The 22,357-nt window shown below is 44.2% G+C and overlaps 1 protein-coding gene across 2 annotated transcripts in view; it reads right to left on the reverse strand.

The window, feature by feature from the left end:
• LOC147020604 (glucagon-like peptide 1 receptor) overlaps positions 1-22,357 on the reverse strand; it is a 109,413-nt gene that overhangs the window by 9,320 nt on the left and 77,736 nt on the right. For both annotated transcript variants that reach the window (XM_085896089.1, XM_085896088.1), the window contains 2 exons: positions 21,558-21,627; positions 17,850-17,938 (listed from right to left, as the gene is read on the reverse strand). In XM_085896089.1, coding sequence (XP_085752215.1) covers positions 17,850-17,938; positions 21,558-21,627 — 159 coding nt within the window. The remainder of the gene's footprint in view (positions 1-17,849; positions 17,939-21,557; positions 21,628-22,357) is intronic.

Consider the following 22,357-nt stretch of genomic DNA (forward strand, 5'->3'; position numbering starts at 1 on the left):
AGAGAAATAGAGGATTTTCCAGAGAGTCCGAGAGATCATTGATGAAAACCAGAAAAAGAACAGGGCCCAGAACGCTACCTTGAGGAACTCCAGCCTGCACAGGAAGAGGGGATGAAAGAACTCCATTTAGGGCCACACGTTGACTGCGACAGGAGAGGAAGTCTGCGAGCCATGAGTGGAGATGGCCTTGAATACCATGGGCAGAGAGTTTGGTGAGTAGGGCAGGGTGCCAGAACTACTAAGCCAACACCAGGATTCAATGTTGAATTGAATCCCAGTAAAATATGCATTCACTTGTGACATAGTTCAAGGTTGTTATGATTGTAAATGCTAATACCTGCATCATTTTACCAATATAATACATCTTGCTTCATAATAAATGTTGTCTCCTTGTTTGACAAGGAATTAAGGCACAGAAGGAGGCCATTCGGCCCATCGCGCCTGCATCACACCAATGCCAGATTTAATCAATCCATCAATACCCCTTCCCTTCATGTGCAGCCTTTTGGCTGCTGCACTGGTACTCATAATCGCCGACCTCAGAAGGATGACAGGCTGAGTCAACCACCTGATGTTGGTTCAGTAGCTAACAGGGCTTGAACTCAGGATGCTAGGATTCCAAGCCGCCTCCCGAACTACTAAGCCAACACCAGGACTAAGTTATGAACTTCTTCCATGATACTTGTCCAAGATGCATAAAAATGAATCCTCCATATGGTAGGTGGTGTGGTGTTTCAGGGAATTGTGTATTCATGGTTTAGTTTGGATGAAAAGTCAGCAAAAAGGGCCACTAACATAAGCTTTTGGAATGGGAATGTTATTGCGAGTGATGAATCTGTCATGCCTGATGGCAAGACAGCTTGGACATCCATTTGAACCAGCCTCGGTGGTGTCCGTTCCGAGTCTGGGAGGTTGGTAATTTGAACCCATGCCCCGTCATGCCAAATACTTTAAAATGGCAGGAGTGCTTCTTCGTTTGATGCTCAGTATTTAAAAGGAGAGAGCAACGACAAACAACCATAGGGTGGTAATAATAGTGCAGGCTTTGATGAGCCCAACGACCTCCTGTGATGAAGTGTTCCTCGCAAGAGAACTGAAAACTTATTATTATTATTATTATTATTATTATTATTATTATAAATAGCTGGCTCTACTTAGAGCAACAGAAAATTTCAACCCGCATGATGTTTCCGCCATCAAGTCTCCACCGGTGATAATTTCAGACTCAGTGGTTATTCACTCTCAGGGACCACATATTTTGTCCTTCACACACAATAGGCCTCTCAAAGTAAATGCCCCATTTGACAAACTATTCCCTCGAACACATTTTCACCAAACCCGTATCGTCATGAAAAATGATATCGGCAAGCGATACTAGCTTAGCGTAAAGCCAATAAAGTAGTGTAACTGTGCTCATCTGTGTCAGTAGATCTCATTCTCTTTTGATAATATCAAAAACAATGTGTCACATTGTTTGAAAATTGCAAGAGCAAAAAAAAAAGAAAAGGAGGAAAGATTACTTCTTTAAAACACACCTTTTAAAGCAACAACACTCGTATCAGTAGAGTTGGTAAAGTACGGCAAAAGGAACGCATTTTATGTACACGTTGATGTTAATGTATTTTCAGCTAAATAAATGTATGAAGTCACAGACATTGCTTGAATCCATTGGGAATGTGAGAAAGAGAAGAAAAAAAGATCACAAAAAGAACGTTGATATTAATTAGAGTGAACTGCGGAGGCCACCACCGCATCTTTTGAATGACCTGTATGGTGAGGACAGATGATTGAAGGCTTTTGGCTTTGTCCCATTCACATTGTGACATTCATAGCCTCCGCCATCATCTCACGAAGAGCCAGTACTGCCTATCTTCGCCATCTTGGAAGATTTTCTCACCTCACCACAAGATCATAATTTCAGAACCATTCTTCCGAACAAGTTTCTTCCTGAGTGGTCATTTAATAGACAGGGTGCAGCTCACTGGAAGATGGGATTGGGGCAAAGCATAAGGGACCCCCAATCTTTGATGATAGGAGGGAAACCTCGGAGTAACCTTCCCGAGTCAGATTGCGGTAGTGTATGTCGGGGTGGTGCTGAGGTGTCGTCCACCTGACGGCAGTCTCCTTGGGTTAACCTGAGACGGTCCCTTCGGGTGGGTTCCTGGAATGTACCTGTGCGGGAGGGCGAAAGTCCGAGTCTTCAGGTCCTTGGTGCTTCCAGTCTTGCTCTATGGATGTGAGACTTGGACTCTGACCAGGGATCTGAGACGGAGACTTAATTCCTTTGGTACCAGGTCGCTTCGGAAAATCCTTGGCTATCGCTGGTCGGACTTTGTGTCCAACGAGCGGTTGCTGAGAGAGACTCAAATGAGATTTGTTACCTGCATAGTCCGTGAGCGTCAGCTGCGGCTGTATGAACATGTGGTTCGTTTTCCTGATGCTGATCCTGCTCACCAGATTCTCTCAGCGAGGGAGCCTCGTGAGTGAAGGAGGCCAATGGGCTGACCACATGCCTCGTGGTTGCAGCAGGTTGATCGGCATCTCAAGAAGATGGGGATGGGCCAGGCATCTGCCTGGGGATAGCCAGACGGAGGCCCTTGGAGTACCGGCAAAAAGTGGATGCAGCGACGTGCTGCTCCGGCGCATGCTCCCTTTTTTTGTTATGCATAGTTTTGTTATTGTTAATGTTGGTAGTAATGTTGTTGTTGTTGTTGTTGTTATTGCTGTTCAATGAACAATTCTCCTGGGTTTCTTGTCGAGTTGACATTTTCTGATGAGGCAACTTTTACATCAGTGGTAAAGTCAACCACTATGATTACTGCATTTGGTTCCTGAACAACATATCACCTTGTTCCAGCAAGGCTCCAGACCAAGGCTATTACCATGACCCAACAAGGACTAGGCTCCCTGCCATTATTGAATATGCAACTGTTCTTGAGTGATGTCTTTCCAGACAAGTCGATCAGTGGCCACCTCGTTCTCCTAACCTGTCCACATTATAGTACATTTCATAGAACGATATAAAACTGTTGTCCACTCATCAAAACCACATTGCTTGGATGAACTTAGGGTTACAATCACAAATGCAATTAATGAAATTACTCAGCAGCAACTGAAGAATGTTTTCAACAATTTGGAAAATCGGATTGAATGATGTATTGTGAAAGATGGTGGTTTTGCTGAAGCCTAAAAACTTGAACTGCATCGAGTATAAACTTTATGAACTAGAGAGTTCATAGAACACATTACCCCCATGCAATCTTGAGAAACAAGGACATGAGTGGGGTCAGTGAGTGGCAAATTTGACTGGTCGACGTGATGTAAAATGCCGTAATATTTTGTCCAAGTAGTGTGGAAATGGAAAGTGCCAAAAAGGTGATTTGTGTTCTAGTGTTTGGAAGTTTATCACCATTGATGCAGCGTCTTTTACACCACCTTATTTAACACACTACATTAGTTCTTCGTGCCTGTTGTTTGTGTCCTTTATGACATCCTTAAAAACAGTAAGTTTTCTGTTTGAAATGATTTTCAATTATATTTGACTGCCAAACAGGCAGACAGTGTAAAAAAAACAAAAACATTTCACTCCTCTGTGCGCACGTGCGATCTGGACGAATTCAAATCCAAAGAACTGCTAAACTACAGGTTCGTTTTCCAATTTGTGGTCAAAATATAACATTTAATTCAAATCAAGTTGTTCCTCTATGGTGTACGAGGTGCAGTGGAACACGAGAAACAAGAGTGTTAGCATCAACCCCGCTTTATTGCGCATCCGGATGTACATTCCTGCCACCCCTAGCGGGCGAGTCATGATATACGAAAACCCAATCACGTGATACAGCACACCTCGATCATAAAATGACGTTTGTACACAAACAGAGAGACAGACAGACAAAGTGCAACAATTGCTTAATCCCACTTTTCACTTCACATGTGCAGGATATTAAAAATTTTGCTTCCGTGCACCATGTACGATTTGTTTCTATCATGTGTACATGAAAATTTGTAAAAATTTAAAAGTTGCACAAGGACTTTAAGGACACCCTGTTGTTCTTCAACTGTCATACACGGACGGTGGTTATCTGCACTTCTAGCATTATCGTTCATCATGCCTCATTGTATTGTTACGAATCTGGAAACCATTCGCCTTCACACATACAGTTGACCCAAAGTTTAGTTATTTCGTTAAGTATATGTGGATAGTTAGAATCTCTCCCCAATATCTAATGGGAATTTCATGTGTGCGCTGCGAGTTTCTTTCTAGTTCGTCTTCTGCATTAAATCCCCTCCACTCCTTCAGCACCATAATGCACGTGTTCAAGGCCACGGACATAGGCGGGGGTGAGATCATCTCAGAGCCGACCCCGCCCCAGCCAGATGGAATGTTCCCCTCGTCCAATCGGGGGTGAGATCACCTCAGGGCCAACTCCGCCCCAGCAAGATGGAATGTTCCCCTCGTCCAATCGGGGGTGAGATCACCTCAGAGCCGACCCCGCCCCAGCCAGATGGAATGTTCGCCTCGTCCAATGAGGGGAGGACACCGATCGCCCGACACCCCCCCCCCGACCAATCCGGAGGTGAGTTATCTCAGAGCGGATTCCTCCACCCGCCCGGGGGAGGGATAAGAAGGGTGGCGAGCTGTCTCAGAGGGGTCTTGGTCTTTTTCAGGGTTCCTTGGTGGTCGGTGGTCGTGTTGATGGTGGTCGTGGTAAAGGTGTTTCATGGTGCTCGGGTTCGAGTCACACCGTGGTGGGTTGTGTTGGAGCGCTCGAGCTGGGGATCCCTGCTCCCGTCCATGAACTACGAGCTCCACAAGTGCGAGTCGGTAAACCACACGAGGCGACCAGGTACCCGGCCAGACTCTGACCCTCAGCTCGCTTTCCATCCCGAGCTGCAGGGCTGAATAAAGACCCACGAGGTCCATTTATTTTTGGGTGTGTGTGTCTATCTGTGGCCAGTCTGACAAGTAGAAATCGTTTAAGTGATTCCATTGTACATTTGCCTGCATCTATATTCGTGATTAAGTCTGCTCTGTTTTTCCTTCCCTATTACCTTGTAAATAAATAACTGTTAAATGTTCCAGTTCATTGTCTGTGCTTTCTCTCATTGACCCAGTATGGTTCGGGCTTGAGAATTAGGGAGGTCGATTGTGCCGTAAATTGTCATTTGGGCCGGTGCGGCTTTGGTAATTCCCACTCGCTTACGCCGGATTCGAGTCGGTAACAGCGACTCGGTTCGGACAAAGCGGCCGAGGGTGTGGCTTCCCTGGTAGCTCGACCGCACGGCTGCTGAGGTAAATTGGAATCAGACAAAAACCCCTAACCGCGCAGTCGAAAATATTGGCATCCACGGTCCATTAAGCGACCCGTCGACTTCGGAGTTATCCGGAGTGACGACCTTCAATTCCGGTGTTCGGTGGGAGATGGCCCAACTGCTCCATCTTGCGGTCATCCTCACCACCGAACCCGGCACCACAACAGTATATTGTTACGGCTGTGGAAATTCGCAATACACCATAAAGGTTCCCTAGATTAGCTATGCCGGTAAGTGAGTGTTCAGATAGGTCCCCACCGTTGTTTAAAGGGATTTTCTTCGTGTTACCGGGCTGCGACTCTTTGAGATAGCCGTTTTTCTTTCTCCATCGTTATTTTGAGCCACCATTGCAACAAACCTCCACGCAAACAACAACCGCCACCAACTACGCCACAACGCCCACCACGCTCACACCGTCTGAGAAGGATTGGCAGAACAAAAGCTCTTGTGAAGCCTGTGGGGTTTTTCCTGCCTGTTTTCCCCGCGCTTGGTGTGAAGGGAAGGGGGCGGGGCAGCTCGCTCCCCATTGGTGGGACACGGGGCATGAGGCGGTCGGAATGAGGGCACGCCCCTTTTCGAGAAGCTTCTCGAAGGGAGGCGGAGCCGAAAACAGGGTGAGGCGAAGGGCGGAGCCTTGCGCTATAAAGGGCGGACCGCACGCAGAGCTCTCTCCTCTTCTTCTTGGTTCATGCTCGCCCCTGTCTCTCTCGGTGATTCACGTTGGGCCTCCTCCTCTCTCCACGGTTCATGCGCTCTTCTTGGCTCACGCTCCCCTCCTCGCTCGTTCCCGCGCTCGTGGCCCACGCGGCTTGGTGGTGGAGACGTGGACGGGAGGCGCCGTAGTGCGGCCTGTGGTGGACCTGCGTGTCCGGACGAGGGGTGCCGGAGAGCGTTCGCCGGCCGCGTGGGAGGTCGGAGCCGGGCGCGGCCCCGCTGACGGTTGTGGGAGGGGGACTGGATGGCCACGAAAGGGAGGTCCTTTCTTTTCTTTTTATTTTTGCTTGCATGGTGTGGCGCCGTCTGTAAGTAGAACCTGTTTAAGTGACTGTTGTACAGAATTCCCTGCTTTATTCGGTTGTATTGTTTTCTTGTTGTACAAACAAATTGCATGACTGCCTTACGTGTGTGTAAATAATAAATGTGCTTGTTGAACTGTTCCCCGTCGTTGCGTCCTCTCCTTTATTGAAAGTGCCACCTTACCTCGTGGAATAATTAGTGAGGGTTTGAACACCCGGGTAAAGTAATCTGAACCGTCGAGGTCGGCGATAACACCACTTGGTTATCCCTCTAGTAAGGAACGAACCACTTAAGCGGTTCGTGTCCTAAGCCGACCTGCGGGGTGGTGCAACCCCTCGGTAGGTTACCCGCGCGGGTATTTAGGTATATCGACATTCGGTGATTCACCCTATTTCGCGCGGGTAGAATGCGGACTGGGTTGTGGTGAGGTTAAACCCCCACCCATGACTGGCTCCTGGCGGTAGTTCCAGGATAGTCACGACTGAATTGTCTGTCAGGTGGGTGACGCGGTTGCGATTGGAGTTCCGTGGCCGATCGCACGCCAGGCGGACGAGAATTCGTAACAATATACATGCTGTGACAATGGTGCCAGCACCCAAGATAACATCATTGCACTCTTAAGAAATCTTGCAACTCCACTTTTCATCTCAATCCTACTGTTCTATCCACTGCTATCTATGAAACTATTAATGATGGAATTTTCTGTCATCACCATCAGAAATGCAACAATTTACCCTTCTCTTTCCAACTCAATAATTATCCCTCCTGGCAAAAACAATTTGCTGTTAGAACTTACTGTTGTCCACACAACTTGAACATTCAATGCACTGAGAGTACTTCTTACCGCCACCACCAAAGGTGGACAGAGATTATGTTTTCACCCCTGTCTGTTTGTCGTTTGTTTGTTTGTGGACAGATTTGGACAAAATTTGACGGACATGTTGGGAATGTGACAAGGACAAATCTGTTAGATTTTGGTAAAGATCTGGATCCGGATCCGGATGCTCTAATTTTTACATCCGGATACACTAAGTAAAAACATATACACAAGCAGATATACATCAACATCTATACTGTAATGGAGCAAAGTGTTTGTTATCTCCTCCAAGATGAAGTGTCAATGGTCCACGAAACTCAGCGATATTGTACTTGGTATACATGACTCTGGATCGCTATACTTTCCAGTTCGCTTTTACGAGCGAATGAGCAAAAATTATGGGGATTAAGAGGTGAAGCAGAGGCCGCCGAGTACGAGCTAGCAGCCTGAGGTACATCACCAAACATGATTGGTCCAGTGCTATCACGTGCCTACCACAGAACAGACTAGTGATGGCAGGTTTATATATTGTTCTAGGTGAATGCACCCGTCGCTGCCCGGGTTCTTTTTGAATGAATTTAATCTTCTATACATATGTCTGACGCGAGCACACTATCAGTTCCCTATTGGACCATAGCAGTCATGGGCTAAGGGGGTTGGTGAGGGGGAAACACACCCCCTTCCCCCCCCCCCGGCCGAGGGGCCTTGCCACATAGCCTATAACCTTCCCGGGGCCCATCCCGACATTTTTTGTTTCAGTGGTTAGCTCCTATCTTTCACCTTTCAGAAATTAGCGCGTGCAGACAAACAAACAAACAAAAACTTAAAATCATATGTTAGATATATTGTATATGGCATTGGCCCAATGTCAATCGGCTTAACTTGAAAAATTAATGTTACGAAATCAGGTGATGACGTCATAATTCGGAAACCGGAAGTCGGAAGTACAATTCTTTTACATAGGGACACTCCCGGGTACATGTTCTGTCAGCATGTGAAGTTTGGTGAGGATCAGTCCAGTACTTTTCGCGTGCATAGGTCACAGAGAAACACGCAAACACACTTTCAACTTTATATATATTTATATATATATATATATATATATATATAGATTGTTGCAGATCCGGGGTGGCGGGATTATCGCCCGACTCTTGGCGCCACCCTCACCACCGCCGTCTCCAGGGTTTATAACGCCGGCTGGCTCGGCACAGGCCTCGGGTCACGCGTCTTCAATCGCGATACCAACGTAATCCTTGTACTTTGCCAGTTGGGGAAATAGAACCCCTGGTTACAGACTGGTTGTGTCAGATGTCGAGCGTTTTCTGCCAGTCTGTAACCATTTTGGTTTTATATGCCAATCGAACGGATCATTCCTCGACGCGACATGAATTAATCCATAGCGACAACTTCATACGAACCAACCAGATTTATTGGGGAACATCGGGGATCACAACACAAGCAAAGCATTCACGATGATGGTTTTATTAACAATCCTCAACCCGTTCTTAACTGGGGAACCACGGACTACATGTTTTGAGGGGGTCGCTACCGAGATATGCCTTAGACAACATGCAGACAAAACAGACAGACAGACAAACAGCATGCATGCAAGACAGAGTACTTGGTGATGTCTCATGGATGAGAGGGCAGTGTCAAAAGCACGAATGTCGCTCGCAACAGGCGGATGTCCACGGATTCGAGGCCCAGCTCGAACGCGCCGCGTGGAGAAATGGCAGTGCCACACTCTTTCCTTTCCGCACTGCACGCGGTCTCCGCGTGCTCTGACCCCGCGTAAGGTCGACGATGGGCCTCAGCTGATTTCTCTCAAGGTCCAGCATACAAATCCAGGCCTGGCCTGTTCACCAGACAAGCCCCAAATCGAGGTGCCGGGCTCCGGCAAGCGGATCGGCAAACATCTCGAGCCGTTGGTGTGAGCAGGGACCGTCAGAGGCTCCGTCGTCTCTCTCCTGCCTTCCCGCCTCGAAGCCCGACTTCCCAACTCCGTCCTCTCAGTTTCTCTCTCTGTAGAATCACCTTTTCTTTCCTTTTCCACGCTCGCCTCTCAAAGCCGGCTGTCGTCTCTCTCACGGCAGAATCACCTCCTCATAAGAGTCGATCGCCGATTTGACGTGCAGGACGCCTCTCCCACTGCCCCAAAAAGGCAGACTCGACGTGCAGGCAGCCTCTCTTACGTTCGCTCGCTTCAAAACCACCCCAAGCACGCCTCGAAAACCCGACCGTTTTCCAAACTGAAAACTCCTTTTCTCTCTCGTTTCTCTTTCGTTCTCTCCTTCGACACACGAGCATGCCTCTCTCAGAGAAGCCGCCAAAACTCCTCCCGTTAGCTCCACCTCCCTCTCCAGGCCACACCCCTCAGCCGACTAAAAGGGGCCTATCGTCTGGAGAGGGGAAGAAGAAAAGGGAGCTCTCGATCCACCACTGTACGAACAATAACCATGCATCCCACACCTCCCGACACACAGGTAACGTCCATTTTACCGACAACCTGGCTAAACATGCATTCAATGGGTGATCTGAGCTAATCCTATATTTAGTTGCATATTAAGGACCATTTCCGTAACAATATTTACATGTGTATATATATATATATATATGCATGAATGTATATCCCCTCTTCACCCATTGGTTGGACAGCTGACCAGAAGTCACCCACAATTGTAACCTGAAATACTTAACCTAAAGTACCCAGAGGATTCAAAAGAACCTCCGCCACCCCCACCTAAGTACCAAAAAGACCCAAACGACCCTGAGGACCCAAAAGACTGAAATGTCTCAAACGACCCCAAAGACACGATGGACCCCAAAAACCCAATGGACCCTGAAGACCCAATGGACCCTTAAGAACTAATGGACCCTGAAGGCCCAAAATACCCTTAAAGACCCAGAAGACCCCAAAGAGCAAAAAGACTAAAATGACCCTGAAGACCCAAAAGACCCTGAAGACTCTTAAAGACCCAAAATACCCTAAAGACCCAAAAGACCCAAAGGACGCAAAATACTCTGAGGACCCCAAATGCCCAAAAGATCCAGAGGACCCAAAATACCTCAAGGATCCAAAAGACCCAGGGGATCCAAATGACTGGAGGACACAAAATACCCAACGGGACTCTCTGGGAGTCATGGAATTTCTGCACAATGTAAAATGCAGCTTCAGGTCCCTAACCTGCCCCCTCCCCCCCCCCCCCCCGCAACACACAATCCCAAGTCCTCAACCCCCTCCCATCTCTGTTCTTTCTCTGCCACCCCACCCCCCTTATTACCACACCCAAATTCTGTGCTCATTCCCCCCTTTCTTAAAATCCTCAAACATCCTCCCAAGCCAATGTCCTTAAATCCCCCCCCCCACTCAAAAGCCTCAAACTCCTCGATCCCAACTTTGTCATCCCCTCCCCCTTTTCTTTTGCAAGTCCTCAACTGCCCCAAACCCCAAGTATTCAACCCTGATTCCAACCCCCAAGTTTTCAACCCCCCCCCACCTTCCCAACATCTCAACCTCCCTCTTCAAATTCCATTCACTCTCACCCCTAACTCTGTTCTCCCCTCCCCATTTCTTCCTGTTCTTCATAACGTTGCACAAAAATACACAGGGAAATTTGGTGCATGAGAAGGCCATTCGGCCATCATGCCTGCGTTGTTCCTGTTCCCGTTCGTTCAGAACAATGTCAAAAGTAAATAAAGATGGAACTTTAAATTCACAATCACTTCCCCCTTTCTTCCCTTATCATCACGATAATTCACGGACCGGTGTATGTGTGTTTCTTTGTCGCGCTGCTCCTCCTACAGTTGTGGGCCGATTACATCCAGACTTGGATCAACATGACCCCAATCGTGTTTCGGGGTGTTTTTATCTTTATCGGTGGTCTTGGGAGTGGGGGGGGGGGAGGGGACACAAATTCTCCATGTAAATGTAAATCATGTCCCGCCACCTCCAGGTGTGGATGGAATTACAAGTCTCCACCATTTACAGTACAGTATTCCTGTCCTCATGTTTTGAATTATGAGCAGTAGGTACGTTTTTTTCTTCATGCACATAACTTCATGGGTGATTTTCTCTTTGTTTTGCCTACACAGAGCCGTCAGTTACCGATACACCGCCCAAATAAAGGTATGCTTCAGAAGAACGTGTTGCATGCTTGGAACAAGATCACCCGTCGGGTGGGTGCTCTGCGACTATACACAAACAGATATACATCTGGCTACACAAAACATATGCAATAACAGATATACATTCAGATACACAAACTTAAAACACTAATTTTTTTCAGCAATTCTTCATCGTTGAGAACTTGGCCCAAAACTAGATATAGCACGATTTCTCAAAAAGTTATGAACACATTCAGACGAAACTTGGTGGAGAGGTTGGGTGTGTGAGCAGGACAAATTAATTCGAATTTAGTCAAGATCCAAATCTGGATACGAATATTTTTAAGTGATTCTTCACCATTGAGTGATGGAGCCAAAAATGATATAAAGCATGATATCTCAAAAAGTTGTTGACGAATTATAAGAAAACCTGGTGGACGAGTTGGGTCGGTGACAAGAACAAGTACATTAGATTTCGGTTGAGGTCCGTGCACTATGCGGACAACAAGGGATGAAGAGGTAAGGATGAGTGGTAGGGGAGAATGCAGGGGAAGACAAATTGGATACAGAACCAAAACAAAAAAATTGGGGGATAAGGAGGTTAGCGGGTTCATAGCATTCATACACATTTTGGTTTTATACAAATTTTATACACTAGAAAGGAGGCGATTGCGAGGGAATCTGAAGGAGATGTGTAAAATAATGAAGGGTGTGGAAAACATAGATGAAGTGGAGCTTTTCAGCAGAGTGGATAGTGTTAGGATCAGGGGCTATAGCTTGAGGGTAAAGAAGATGAGAGTTAGGACAGTTTTAAGGCAGGGGTCTTTCAGTGGGAGAGTGGTTTATGCATGAAATGGTCTCCCCGGAAAGGTCGTGGCAGTGGAGGGGGTGGATAAGTTTAAATGGGATTTAGATAGGCACCTAAGCCTGGTGTTGGCTTAGTGCTCAGGATAGCTGGCTTGGGATCTTAGGGTCCTGAGATTGAGCCCAGTTGGCCACTGAATTAACACCAGGTGTGGAGTTGACTCAGCCTGTCATCCTTCTGAGGTCGGCAAAATGAGTACCTGTGTACTGGTATAGGGGCACAGCATCAGCGGCATAGTTGTGCCCCAACAAAATAATAGCTAGCCAGCAGCCAAGCTGCCATGTGCAAGAAGAAAAGATATGTGGATGCAATGGAGACAGAGGGGTTTGGGGATATTGGCTTGTCTGCATGGTAGGTAGTTTGTGCGTGGATGGGTGATGATACTGGGGTTGGTGCAGTGCAGGCATGATGGACCAAATCGCCTCCTCCTGTGCCAAAGTTCCTTGTGCATATCCTTGCTAGGATGGATTTATTGGCTGTGCGAAGGCTTCCATCAGCTTTTGAGAGCGACATTGGTGCTGGCATGAGCTCATGCTGCAGAATTTTGTCTTGGCAGACGTATGTCCTGCCACTCAAGCTGTTGTTAATCTTTGCAAGATGTTTATCCACTTTAGTAGAGTTCTACTTGCCTTTGGTGTCTTCTACAACAGTGTAAACAAAGTAAATGTTAGAGCCTTTTGCTTGTGAATGGGTACTTTGAAGTCCACATGCTTGTCAATTTCATTTACTTCACATAGATGCTTCTCAACAAAGTTGTCAAGCTGCTTTTGACCCAAATCACCAACACCAAGCAACGAATCTTGAATGGCAGAATAGGCCAAATCCTTGTTGATAATGTTCTCCAATGCAGGAGCCGCAGGCTTCTCTGTTGATCACTATCTGGTGCTGCATGGCCTTCAACAGCTTTTCTTCATTATCACTATCCCTGATTGTCTGATTTCTCGTACATTTATTGTCTGAGTACTCATCATTTTCATCACTCAACATCATCAACATCGCCTTGGTTTGATAAGCTATGATGACCCTTAGGTTGTAGGACAGTGTCCATCTCCCTAGTGTGGATCCAATCCTGCTCGTGCCCCCATAAACATCTGAAGGGAGCCTGTTAATCTCTAACAAGCAAACGGTGCCCCACCTCACATCGTTAACATGGTTATATCGGTGGAAGTACAGGAGCATACACCTGAAAGCATATTGGTAGAAATCTCAAACTCCTTCATGCTGTGCTTGAGTGAAGAACAGTTGGATGCTGACCATTCCATGTAATGCCACCAGAATTCTGTGTTTGGGTCTTCATTCTTTATTTGTCAATGAATTCCATCATGAGTTGATTAAATTTTTTGGTTGACAACTTGTCCACCAATTTTGATAAACTGTCTGGTCCAGAGGATGGCCTAACTAAACTTAGCTCTGCTCTGAAATTAGGGTCCATGCCATTCAGATGCTCATGGAGGTGGGAAAGCAGGAATTGCCGCAGAACCTGAAGTGTAAGTTCATAGACTGTTGTGACACAAGCATACTCCTTGCCAGTCATAACTTGCTGAGCAACATTTACACTCAGAGAATCACATTCTATCCACAGCGTGCACAAACCAGACTTTTATGTATGCCATCCTAGTTCTCTGAGGACGTTAATGGTAGTGTGCAATCCTCCAAGACGGGGTATTAAGACATTCTTGTACTCTGGGACCAAACACTTGAGCCCCATTAGCTTGGGTTTTAGGACCTCATCGAGGTCAACACATGTAACTGCTTAAGTGATTGTGCCACATGTAACACACTGCAGCACAGTGTTAAGTGTCCAGTTTGTGTGCAAAGTCCTGGATAATGGGTAAGTACAGTATCCCACAGTTGTTTCATCTGTGTTGGTGATGCTTGTCCTTTCATTGAAAGCAGTTCAGGTGGACCTTGGGTCTTGGGACTGCTGAATCACAGCCTGATGTGGCCTCATGAAAGGCACCACCAAGCCTAATATGGCTTGGCTATGAGATATTTATCTCCACCAACTGCGTACACCAGATTCTGTGCAATACTGAGTGGCCATAAATGTCTGCGTACCTCCTTTTTATCAACATACAGTACTCCGCTGGGTGCTGGGTGCTGAATGAAGCATATGCTCCTGTCGAGGAAGGAGATTTTAGTAGCTGTGCATTGCTGTCAAATTTCTTCAGTCTCTCTATATTTTCTCTTTGCTGGTGTAAGAGGAACGGCATTCAAAGTGCCAACAAATTAATGAAGTCAGGCTCTGGGAGAAAACATGAGTGAGCCTTTCAGTAAGTTCCTCGCCAAAAGTTGTCATTCTGCAAATTCAATCGAACTTGTCATCATCGATAATTATCTTGAATCCACCTTCAGTTGGTCTCATCAGCTTTTGATTCTTGTCCTCGTGACACATGATGCATCGCTCGTACACCAATTCGGCCGTGTATCTTCCTTGCTGTTAATTATCGAGCATGCTTGATTTGATTTCCAAAGCACCAAAATACAACAATTAAGCACATTTTCAGGCTGTTAACTCGAATGGCACTTGGTAGAGTGCACACTTCCACCAAGCTGCCCACTGATAGACTGGATCTATAAAATCCTTAATGACCTGAACCAAAATCGAATCAGATTGTTCTTGTCACCCACCAAACTTATCCACCACGTTTCTTCTGAATCTATCCACAACTTTATGAAACATCATGCCATATATCCCTTGGGGAGGGAGATATTATTAGTATTAATATAAGATAAATTTTATTTATATATGCATTAACAAAAAAAAAACCCGAAGTTAAAAATTGAAAGAACTTCCAGTTAAACAATTTAAAAATTAAAATTAAAAATTAAAAATGCATTTAGAGAACCCCCCCCCCCATTAAATAAATAAAGAAGTAAAATAAAAAATATTTTAAAAAGTGAAAAAACAAATGTCAGTAACCAGAACTTGTTTCTTGTGCTGAAGCCAAAATCCTAATGGCATTTCCATGCTAGACAGCCAAGCACAGCCATTGCTTGAACCATGCCAGTTGTATTATATATCCTTTAGGCCATATTTCTCAATGGTGAAGAATCACTTAAGTTTTTAAAAATCTCCGATCCAGATCTAGATCGTCCCCAAAATCTCATCAATTCGGCCTTGTCAAACACCCAACTTGTCCACCAGGTTTCGTCCGAATCTCTCCATAACTGTATGAGATATCATGCTCGATACGGCACAAATCCTACAGTGCCTTCAGAAAGTATTCACACCCCTTGACTTCTCCACATTTTGTTGCGTTACAGCCTGAATTTAAAATGGATTTAATTTTTAAAAAAATTGTCACTGGACTACGCAAAATAACCCATAATGACAATGTGAAAACATGTTTTTCGAAATTTTAACAAATGTATTGAAAATGAAATGCAGAAATATCGAATTTACATTTACTAATAACTCAAATTTACATTTACATCGCTTTCATATTATAGATTAATTTCAGCCCCTTGAGTCAATACTTTGTCGAAGCGCCTTTGGCAGCGATTACAGCTTCAAATCTTCTTGGGTATGTCTGTATCAGCTTTGGACGTCTCGATTTGGGGGTTTTCTCCAATTCTTCATTGCAGATTTCCTCAAGCTTTGTCAAGTTGGATGGGGAGTGTCGGTGAACAGCAATCTTCAAGTCTTTCCATAGATTCTCAATGGGATTCAAAAGCCTGGGCTTTGGCTGGGCCATCAAAGACGTTCACATTCTTGTTCCGAAGCCATTTCAGTGCTGCTTTGGGTGTATGCTTGGTGTCATTATCCTGGTGGAACGTAAATCTTTACCACAGTCCAAGGTCTTTTGCACTCTGAAGTAGGTTCTCCTAAAGAATTTACCTATATTTGGCTCCATTCATTGTTCCCTCTATCCTTGCAAGTCTCCCGGTCCTTGCCGCTAAAAAGCATCCACATAGCATGATGTGGCCACCACCATGCTTCAGGGAAGGGGTGGTGTTAGATGGGTGATGAGCTGTGCTTGGTTACCACCAGATGTAGCGCTTTGCATTCAGGCCAAAGAGTTAATTATTCATCTCATCAGACCACAGAATCTTTTGCCTCATGCTTTCAGAATCTTTCACATGGCTTTTTGCAAACTCCAGGAGTGCTGTCATGTGCCTTTTTCTCAGGAGTGGCTTCCGTCTGGCCACTCTCCCAGAACACCTATATTTGTGAAGTGCCGCAGCGACTGTTGTCCTTCCATCAGGTTCTCTCATCTCAGCAAAGGAACTCTATAGTTCTGTCAGAGTGGTTATTGGGTTCTTGGTCACCTCCATGACAAAGGTCCTTCTTGCCTGGTTGCTCAGTTTGGTCGGACGGCCAGCTCTCGGAAGAGTCTGGGTCGTTCCACATTCTTTCCATTTCCTAATGATGGAGCTCACTGTGCTCTTGGGAACTTTAAAAACTCTAGAAATTGTTTTATACCCTTCCCATGATCTATGTCTCCTCACAATTCCACCTCGGAGTTCTACGGACAGTTCCTTGGACTTCGTGGTAGAGTTTCTGCTCTGACATGCACCATCAACTGTGGGACCTTATATAGAAAGGTGTTTTTCTTTCCAAATCATGTGTGACCAATTCAATTGGCCACAGGTGTCCTCAAATCAAGTTGTTGAGACATCTCAAGGATGATAAAGGGAAATTGGATGTACCTGAGCTCAATTTGGAGTGCTATAGCAAAGGGGTTGAATAATTACTGATGCCAGACATTTCAGCTTTTCATTTTTAATTAATTTGTGGGGAATTTTTTTTTTATCCACTTTGACATTATGGAGTATGATGGGGTGTAGATCAGTGACAAAAAAATCTCAATTCAATCCATTTTAAATTAAGGTTGTAACACAACAAAATATGAAAAAGTCAAGGGGTGTGAATACTTTCTGAAGGCACTGTATATCTTAATGGTGAAGAATAACTAAAAATTCTAGTACCCGGATCCAGATCTTCACCAAAACCTCATCAATTTCGACTTGTCACGCATTCAACCTGTCCACCAGGTTTCGTCCGAATCTGTCCATAACTGTTTGAGATATCCTGCTCACAGACAAACAAACAGACAGGGGTGAAAACATAACCTCCATGCACCTTCGATGATGGAGGTAACAAAAAATGACTCCAGGGTTAACTTTTTCTGAAAATTTAACTGGTGTAGTGTCACGGCTTGTAGATTTTGATGTCAATCATTTGTAAACTTGCTTGGAAATTGTGCATCGGTCATATTTTTGGTTATTCTGCTCGTATTTTAAACGTCGTTTCTCCAAAGTGTTATAATTGTCTTTTGTTGAAGGTGTTAATTGTGATTCTATACGTCAATATCACTGGAACGTAAAGACCCATCGATTCCAGAGAAAATAAATAAATATGAACTTTCACCCTTTAAAAATTCGTGCGAATAGATTATTAAAATATAAGTCTCTTTTATATTCGTATCCTTTTCTCACCTGTGTTGCAAGTCGAGCGATTTGGAAGACTTTGTTGAAATTTATGGAAGATTTGTTGCACACGAGTCTATCCAAATAAGAACTCTTCTAACATTTGCTTTCCCATAATAGACATGAAATGTGAACAATGTATTGCTTTCAAGATTTCTCATCGTTTGCTCTGTGGCATTGTTCCCACAGCCCTGCAACCCCCACTGTTTTATTCTACAGGTGAAACAGAGAGAAAAAGGTGTATCCCACACACATCAAAATCTCCACTGTAATGGAATGCGAATATCAATAGGTCTTTACCGGCACTTGATGTCTATTCTGCACATTTGATGTGCTCGAAGCTTGGATATGACGACAGAAATGATCCACATGAAGATGAAAAAGTTTATCTGCAGACAGAAGTGCATTCAGAAGGGTTAGAAGCAAGAGAATGCTGATGGAAAAAAATCAACATACTAGGGTGATGCGGGAATGTTGCATACACTCAAATTAAAAAGTACAAATCCCTTATGATATTATAAACAGATTTGAAGGTGAGAGCAATACCCCCAAAACACCTGCTCCAGCGTAGTGGTTATGTAGCTGCTTCAGGGTTTTTTATGCTTTAAAAGTATCACACAGTTCTACCTCGCTCTTGAGTTAACACTTTTCTATAAAGGCATGTGTGATCAAAAATGTTTTAAAGTTGTGTTTTACGTGTTATCTCCACCACCAAAGATTATGCTTTCACCCCTGCCTGCTTGCCTGTTTGTTTGTTTGTTTGTTTGTTTGTGAGCAGGATATCCCAAAAAGTTGTGAATGGATTCAGACGAAACTTGGTGGACGGGTTGTGTGTGTGACAAGGACGAATTGGTGAGTTTTTGGTGAAGATCTGGATCCGGATACTAGAGTTTTTAAAGCAATTCTTCACCATTGAGAGATAGGGCCAAAAACAATGTATATCATGATATTTCAAAAAGTTGTGGATGGATTATGAGAAAACTTGGTGGATGAGTTGGTAGACGACAAGACCAAACCGATTAGATTTTGGTTGAGGTCCGGATTCAGATCTAGCCTGTCAGTGAGATACGAAGTGTAAACTGTTCAGCCTGGCGGAGATATGCGCTCTACCGAGTGCCGTAATTGTTTTGGATGTTTTCCCTCATCTGAAACCTTGGGGTGTTAGGGATTTGGTTAATCTTCTAAGTAAAGAATGTATTCAGAATGAAAAGACAAATAGGCCAATTAAGAAAAACAACAACAGAGAAGCAGAAACAACCATCTTGTGGAATGATTGCTGTTACGAAATAAGCAGAGATAAAGAACATTTTAAAAGGAAACAGCCTGCATGGTGAAAAAAAAAAAAAATCCACCAATTCAGGTAAGGGCACAGCAGGGTTCCTAGAAATGTGGCTCTTCATCAGCCAAGTCGAAATTACCTTTGTGTTGTTCCATGAAAATGGAACTTTGCGGACTGCAGCTGTTTCTCGAATTAATTTTTGTGTCTTTTTCTGTTTTCCCTTCTGATTACCACGATGTTTTTCTTTTTCTTTTTGATTATTTTAGCATCAGTAATCTAACCAGTGCTTTGATGTTTGTGTGTATAAAGAACTCATTTCATACTGCGTACTGGAATCAAAATCATGCAGCTACGTTCTCTTCTCTTCCTGCCTGTCTCCAACTTGTGCTGAGATAATTAAGGCAGCTGCACATCTGTTTTAACTGTCACAAAACCCGGCAAATGATAGGAGAGCAGGATAGGGAGAGTGCAGTACAAATAAGCAGCATCACAAATTAACTACCTGCAGCTGTCACAAAACACAGGGACGGGTGAAGAAATAACCTCAAATGACTACTTTCTAATTCATGTTGCTTAGGTTTGGTGGAGTATGCTCTTTGCATCTGCGCTAACAGCTACACCTCTGTGTTTTTAGATCCTCGTGGAGGATCTCTAAGTCTTAGTCACATTGTTGTTCTTGTGGACTTTTTTTGTTTCACAGCCTACAGTTTTCATCGAAACTTCCTGAAACTTGGCATACATATGTAAAAATACCCTGCGCAGACAGTAACCATCTCCGATTTTGAAAATTCCTCCGAGAAAAAAAAGTTCTGACGTCAAAATATCTCCGCGAATGAAAATCGCCTAAAAAATTATCTCCGAAACTAGGCAAGCTTTTTGAATTCTGTTTGCGGGAATCGAACAGGGCATTAGCAGAGATTAATTACCGTACATACCATACATCACTATGACGTCATATCAATTTTATGACGTCATTCCTATTTTTTTACATTTTTTGTTTCACAACCCAGAGTTTTCATCGGATCTTCGTGAAACTTGCCATGTATATGCAGAAAGCCCACGCACAGGCAGTAACCATCTCCAATTTTGGAAATTCTTTCTAGAAAAAAAGTTGATGTCATAATATCGCCGCTAATGGAAATCGCCTGTACCATTATCTCCGAAACTAGGCAAGCTGTTTGAATTTTGTTTGAGGGAATCAAGCCGGGCATTAGCACAGATAATTTATCGCAAACCTGATACATCACAATGACGTCATATTCGTTTTTATGACGTCATCATTAAGAGGACGAGGATCTTAGCTCATTCGAGCTTGTTTGAATGTATATTCGAGGCTCGTGGAAGAACGAGTGTGGTAAACGGATCAGGACGCAACAGACAAAAACAGGACGCGAAGCATGCGTGCATGAGGTGGACAAGATGAATACAGAAGGAAACTCCAATTCGAGCAAACTGGAATGTTGGAAGGAGGAGGGATTTGGGTAGGGTTAACGAGGGTAGAAAAGATCATGGTTTTGGATCGGGGACGATCTGAGATGGTGGTGAACAGCTGTCTTGAAGACCTGTATGGAGAAATGGAGAAATGAGATTAAAGATGATGTGGCATTCTATTCCACAGTCAGGACAAAAAAAAAAGAGGAAGAAATGAGTGGAGATGAGCAGTGATCCTGGATTTAGGTAGTTTTCGCCACCAAAATCGCCACCAAAAATTAATCAGCTGAGCGCCAGACCATGAACTATATTCCCATGAAGTTTGAAGACGATCCGATCAAAATTACTCAAAAAATAAGGGTTTCGTCGACTCCCCTGATTTACGACAAAGTGACCTTGAACTTTGACCTTCAAAATTTTATGCGTCGAAAGGGACCTCTATAGGCCTCTGATATGCGAAGTTACAAAAATTTCCAATGATAACTGTGCTCTGCAGAGTGATTTATACGTGATTACAGACAAAATAAAAACAAAAAAAAACATGAAGGTCAAGGCCAATCGCCACCAAAAATTAATCAGCTGAGCGCCAGACCATGAACTATATTCTCATGAAGTTTGAAGACGATCCGATCAAAATTACTCAAAAAATAAGGGTTTCGTCGACTTCCCTGATTTGCGACAAAGTGACCTTGACCTTTGACCTTGACCTTCAAAATTTTATGCGCTGAAAAGGACCTCTATAGGCCTCTGATATGCGAAGTTACAAAAATTTCCAATGAAAACTGTGCTCTGCAGAATTTTTTATACGTCATTACAGACAAACAAACAAAAAACAAACAAAAAAAAAACATACAAGCTGACTAACATATTTTGCAAAAATTTCGTTTTGGCAAGATAATGACAAACAGGTGTAGTTGGGTTTTACAGGTAGAAAGTTTTGCACGATAACAGGTATGACTTCAAGGTTTATCATTGTTTTGACAAAGCAGCTCTTTGTAAGTGCACCCTTGGCTTCTAAAGCCATTGAAGAATCTTGTTCAAAATCACGGGAATGTAAAAAAGAATAAAGAAAATTAATCTTTTTTTCAAATATAATTAATCCTAAGTGGGGGAATTAAAAAGGCAAGGTCAGGAAGAATGCAAGAATGGTTGAAGGAAGATCCGTGCATGCATGGTATGGACTGGGAATTGGGGGAGGAGGGGGGGGTAGAGAGAGGGGAGGGGGTAGGGATGGTGAAATCGTGTGAGTACTAAGTAATTGTCAAGTAGAACCCGTCGGGTGCATAAATGTCACTTACCACGATGGAAATCATGATTGGCAGACGAATTATCCACCAAAACTTCATGTTGTCATTTTGCATCCAACAGCTGATGGAGTTCATTGAAAATTGGTGGGAATTGTGAAATTCCATTGAAGAAGGGGGGGAGGGATGGGGAGTTGTTGGGACAGTGAGAAGCAGATATGAATGAAACTGAACGAGGGTGGGGTGGTAATGTTGAATACACTCTAATTATTCTTCTTCTTCTTCTTCTTCTTCTCCTTAAATGGCCACAATTTTCTTTACCATGTTGTTGTAGGAATGACCAGGGAAAGCTTTTGACCCAAGTATTTCATGAACAAGCTGGCCAGGCTTGACGCTCGACAACGTAGTATGGGCAGGAATTTGGAATTTGTTCAGGGTGATGGCGATAGCTCGCCTACTATTCAAGAAGGACGCTGTGGGATCTTTCACATACACCAACTAATGTCGGCAGATGGGTCGCCCAGGTTAATATCCATCCGAGGGATGGCAAACACACTCATGAATCACTAGACCTGTGAAACACCAGGATGACAGTTTTTATCATTAGTCACCTTCAGGCTAGATGGCTTAGAGGTGACTGTGCAGACCTCTCGGCCATCCTGCCAGCCCAGATACTCTCCAATTAAAAAAAGTATAAATCCCTTTTGATATTGTAAACAGTTTTTGAAGGTGATAGCAATTCCCTCCAAAACACCGACTGCAGTGTCATGGTTATACATCTGCTTCAGGGTTTTTTTTAAAGTATCACACTATTATTTTTTTTTTAATGGCCTCTAAAGTCCTACACACGCCCC

Source organism: Eptatretus burgeri, chromosome 9 (genome assembly GCF_056783735.1).
Source record: "Eptatretus burgeri isolate ZD-2024b chromosome 9, Ebu_testis_v1, whole genome shotgun sequence".
NCBI lineage: Eukaryota > Metazoa > Chordata > Myxini > Myxiniformes > Myxinidae > Eptatretus > Eptatretus burgeri.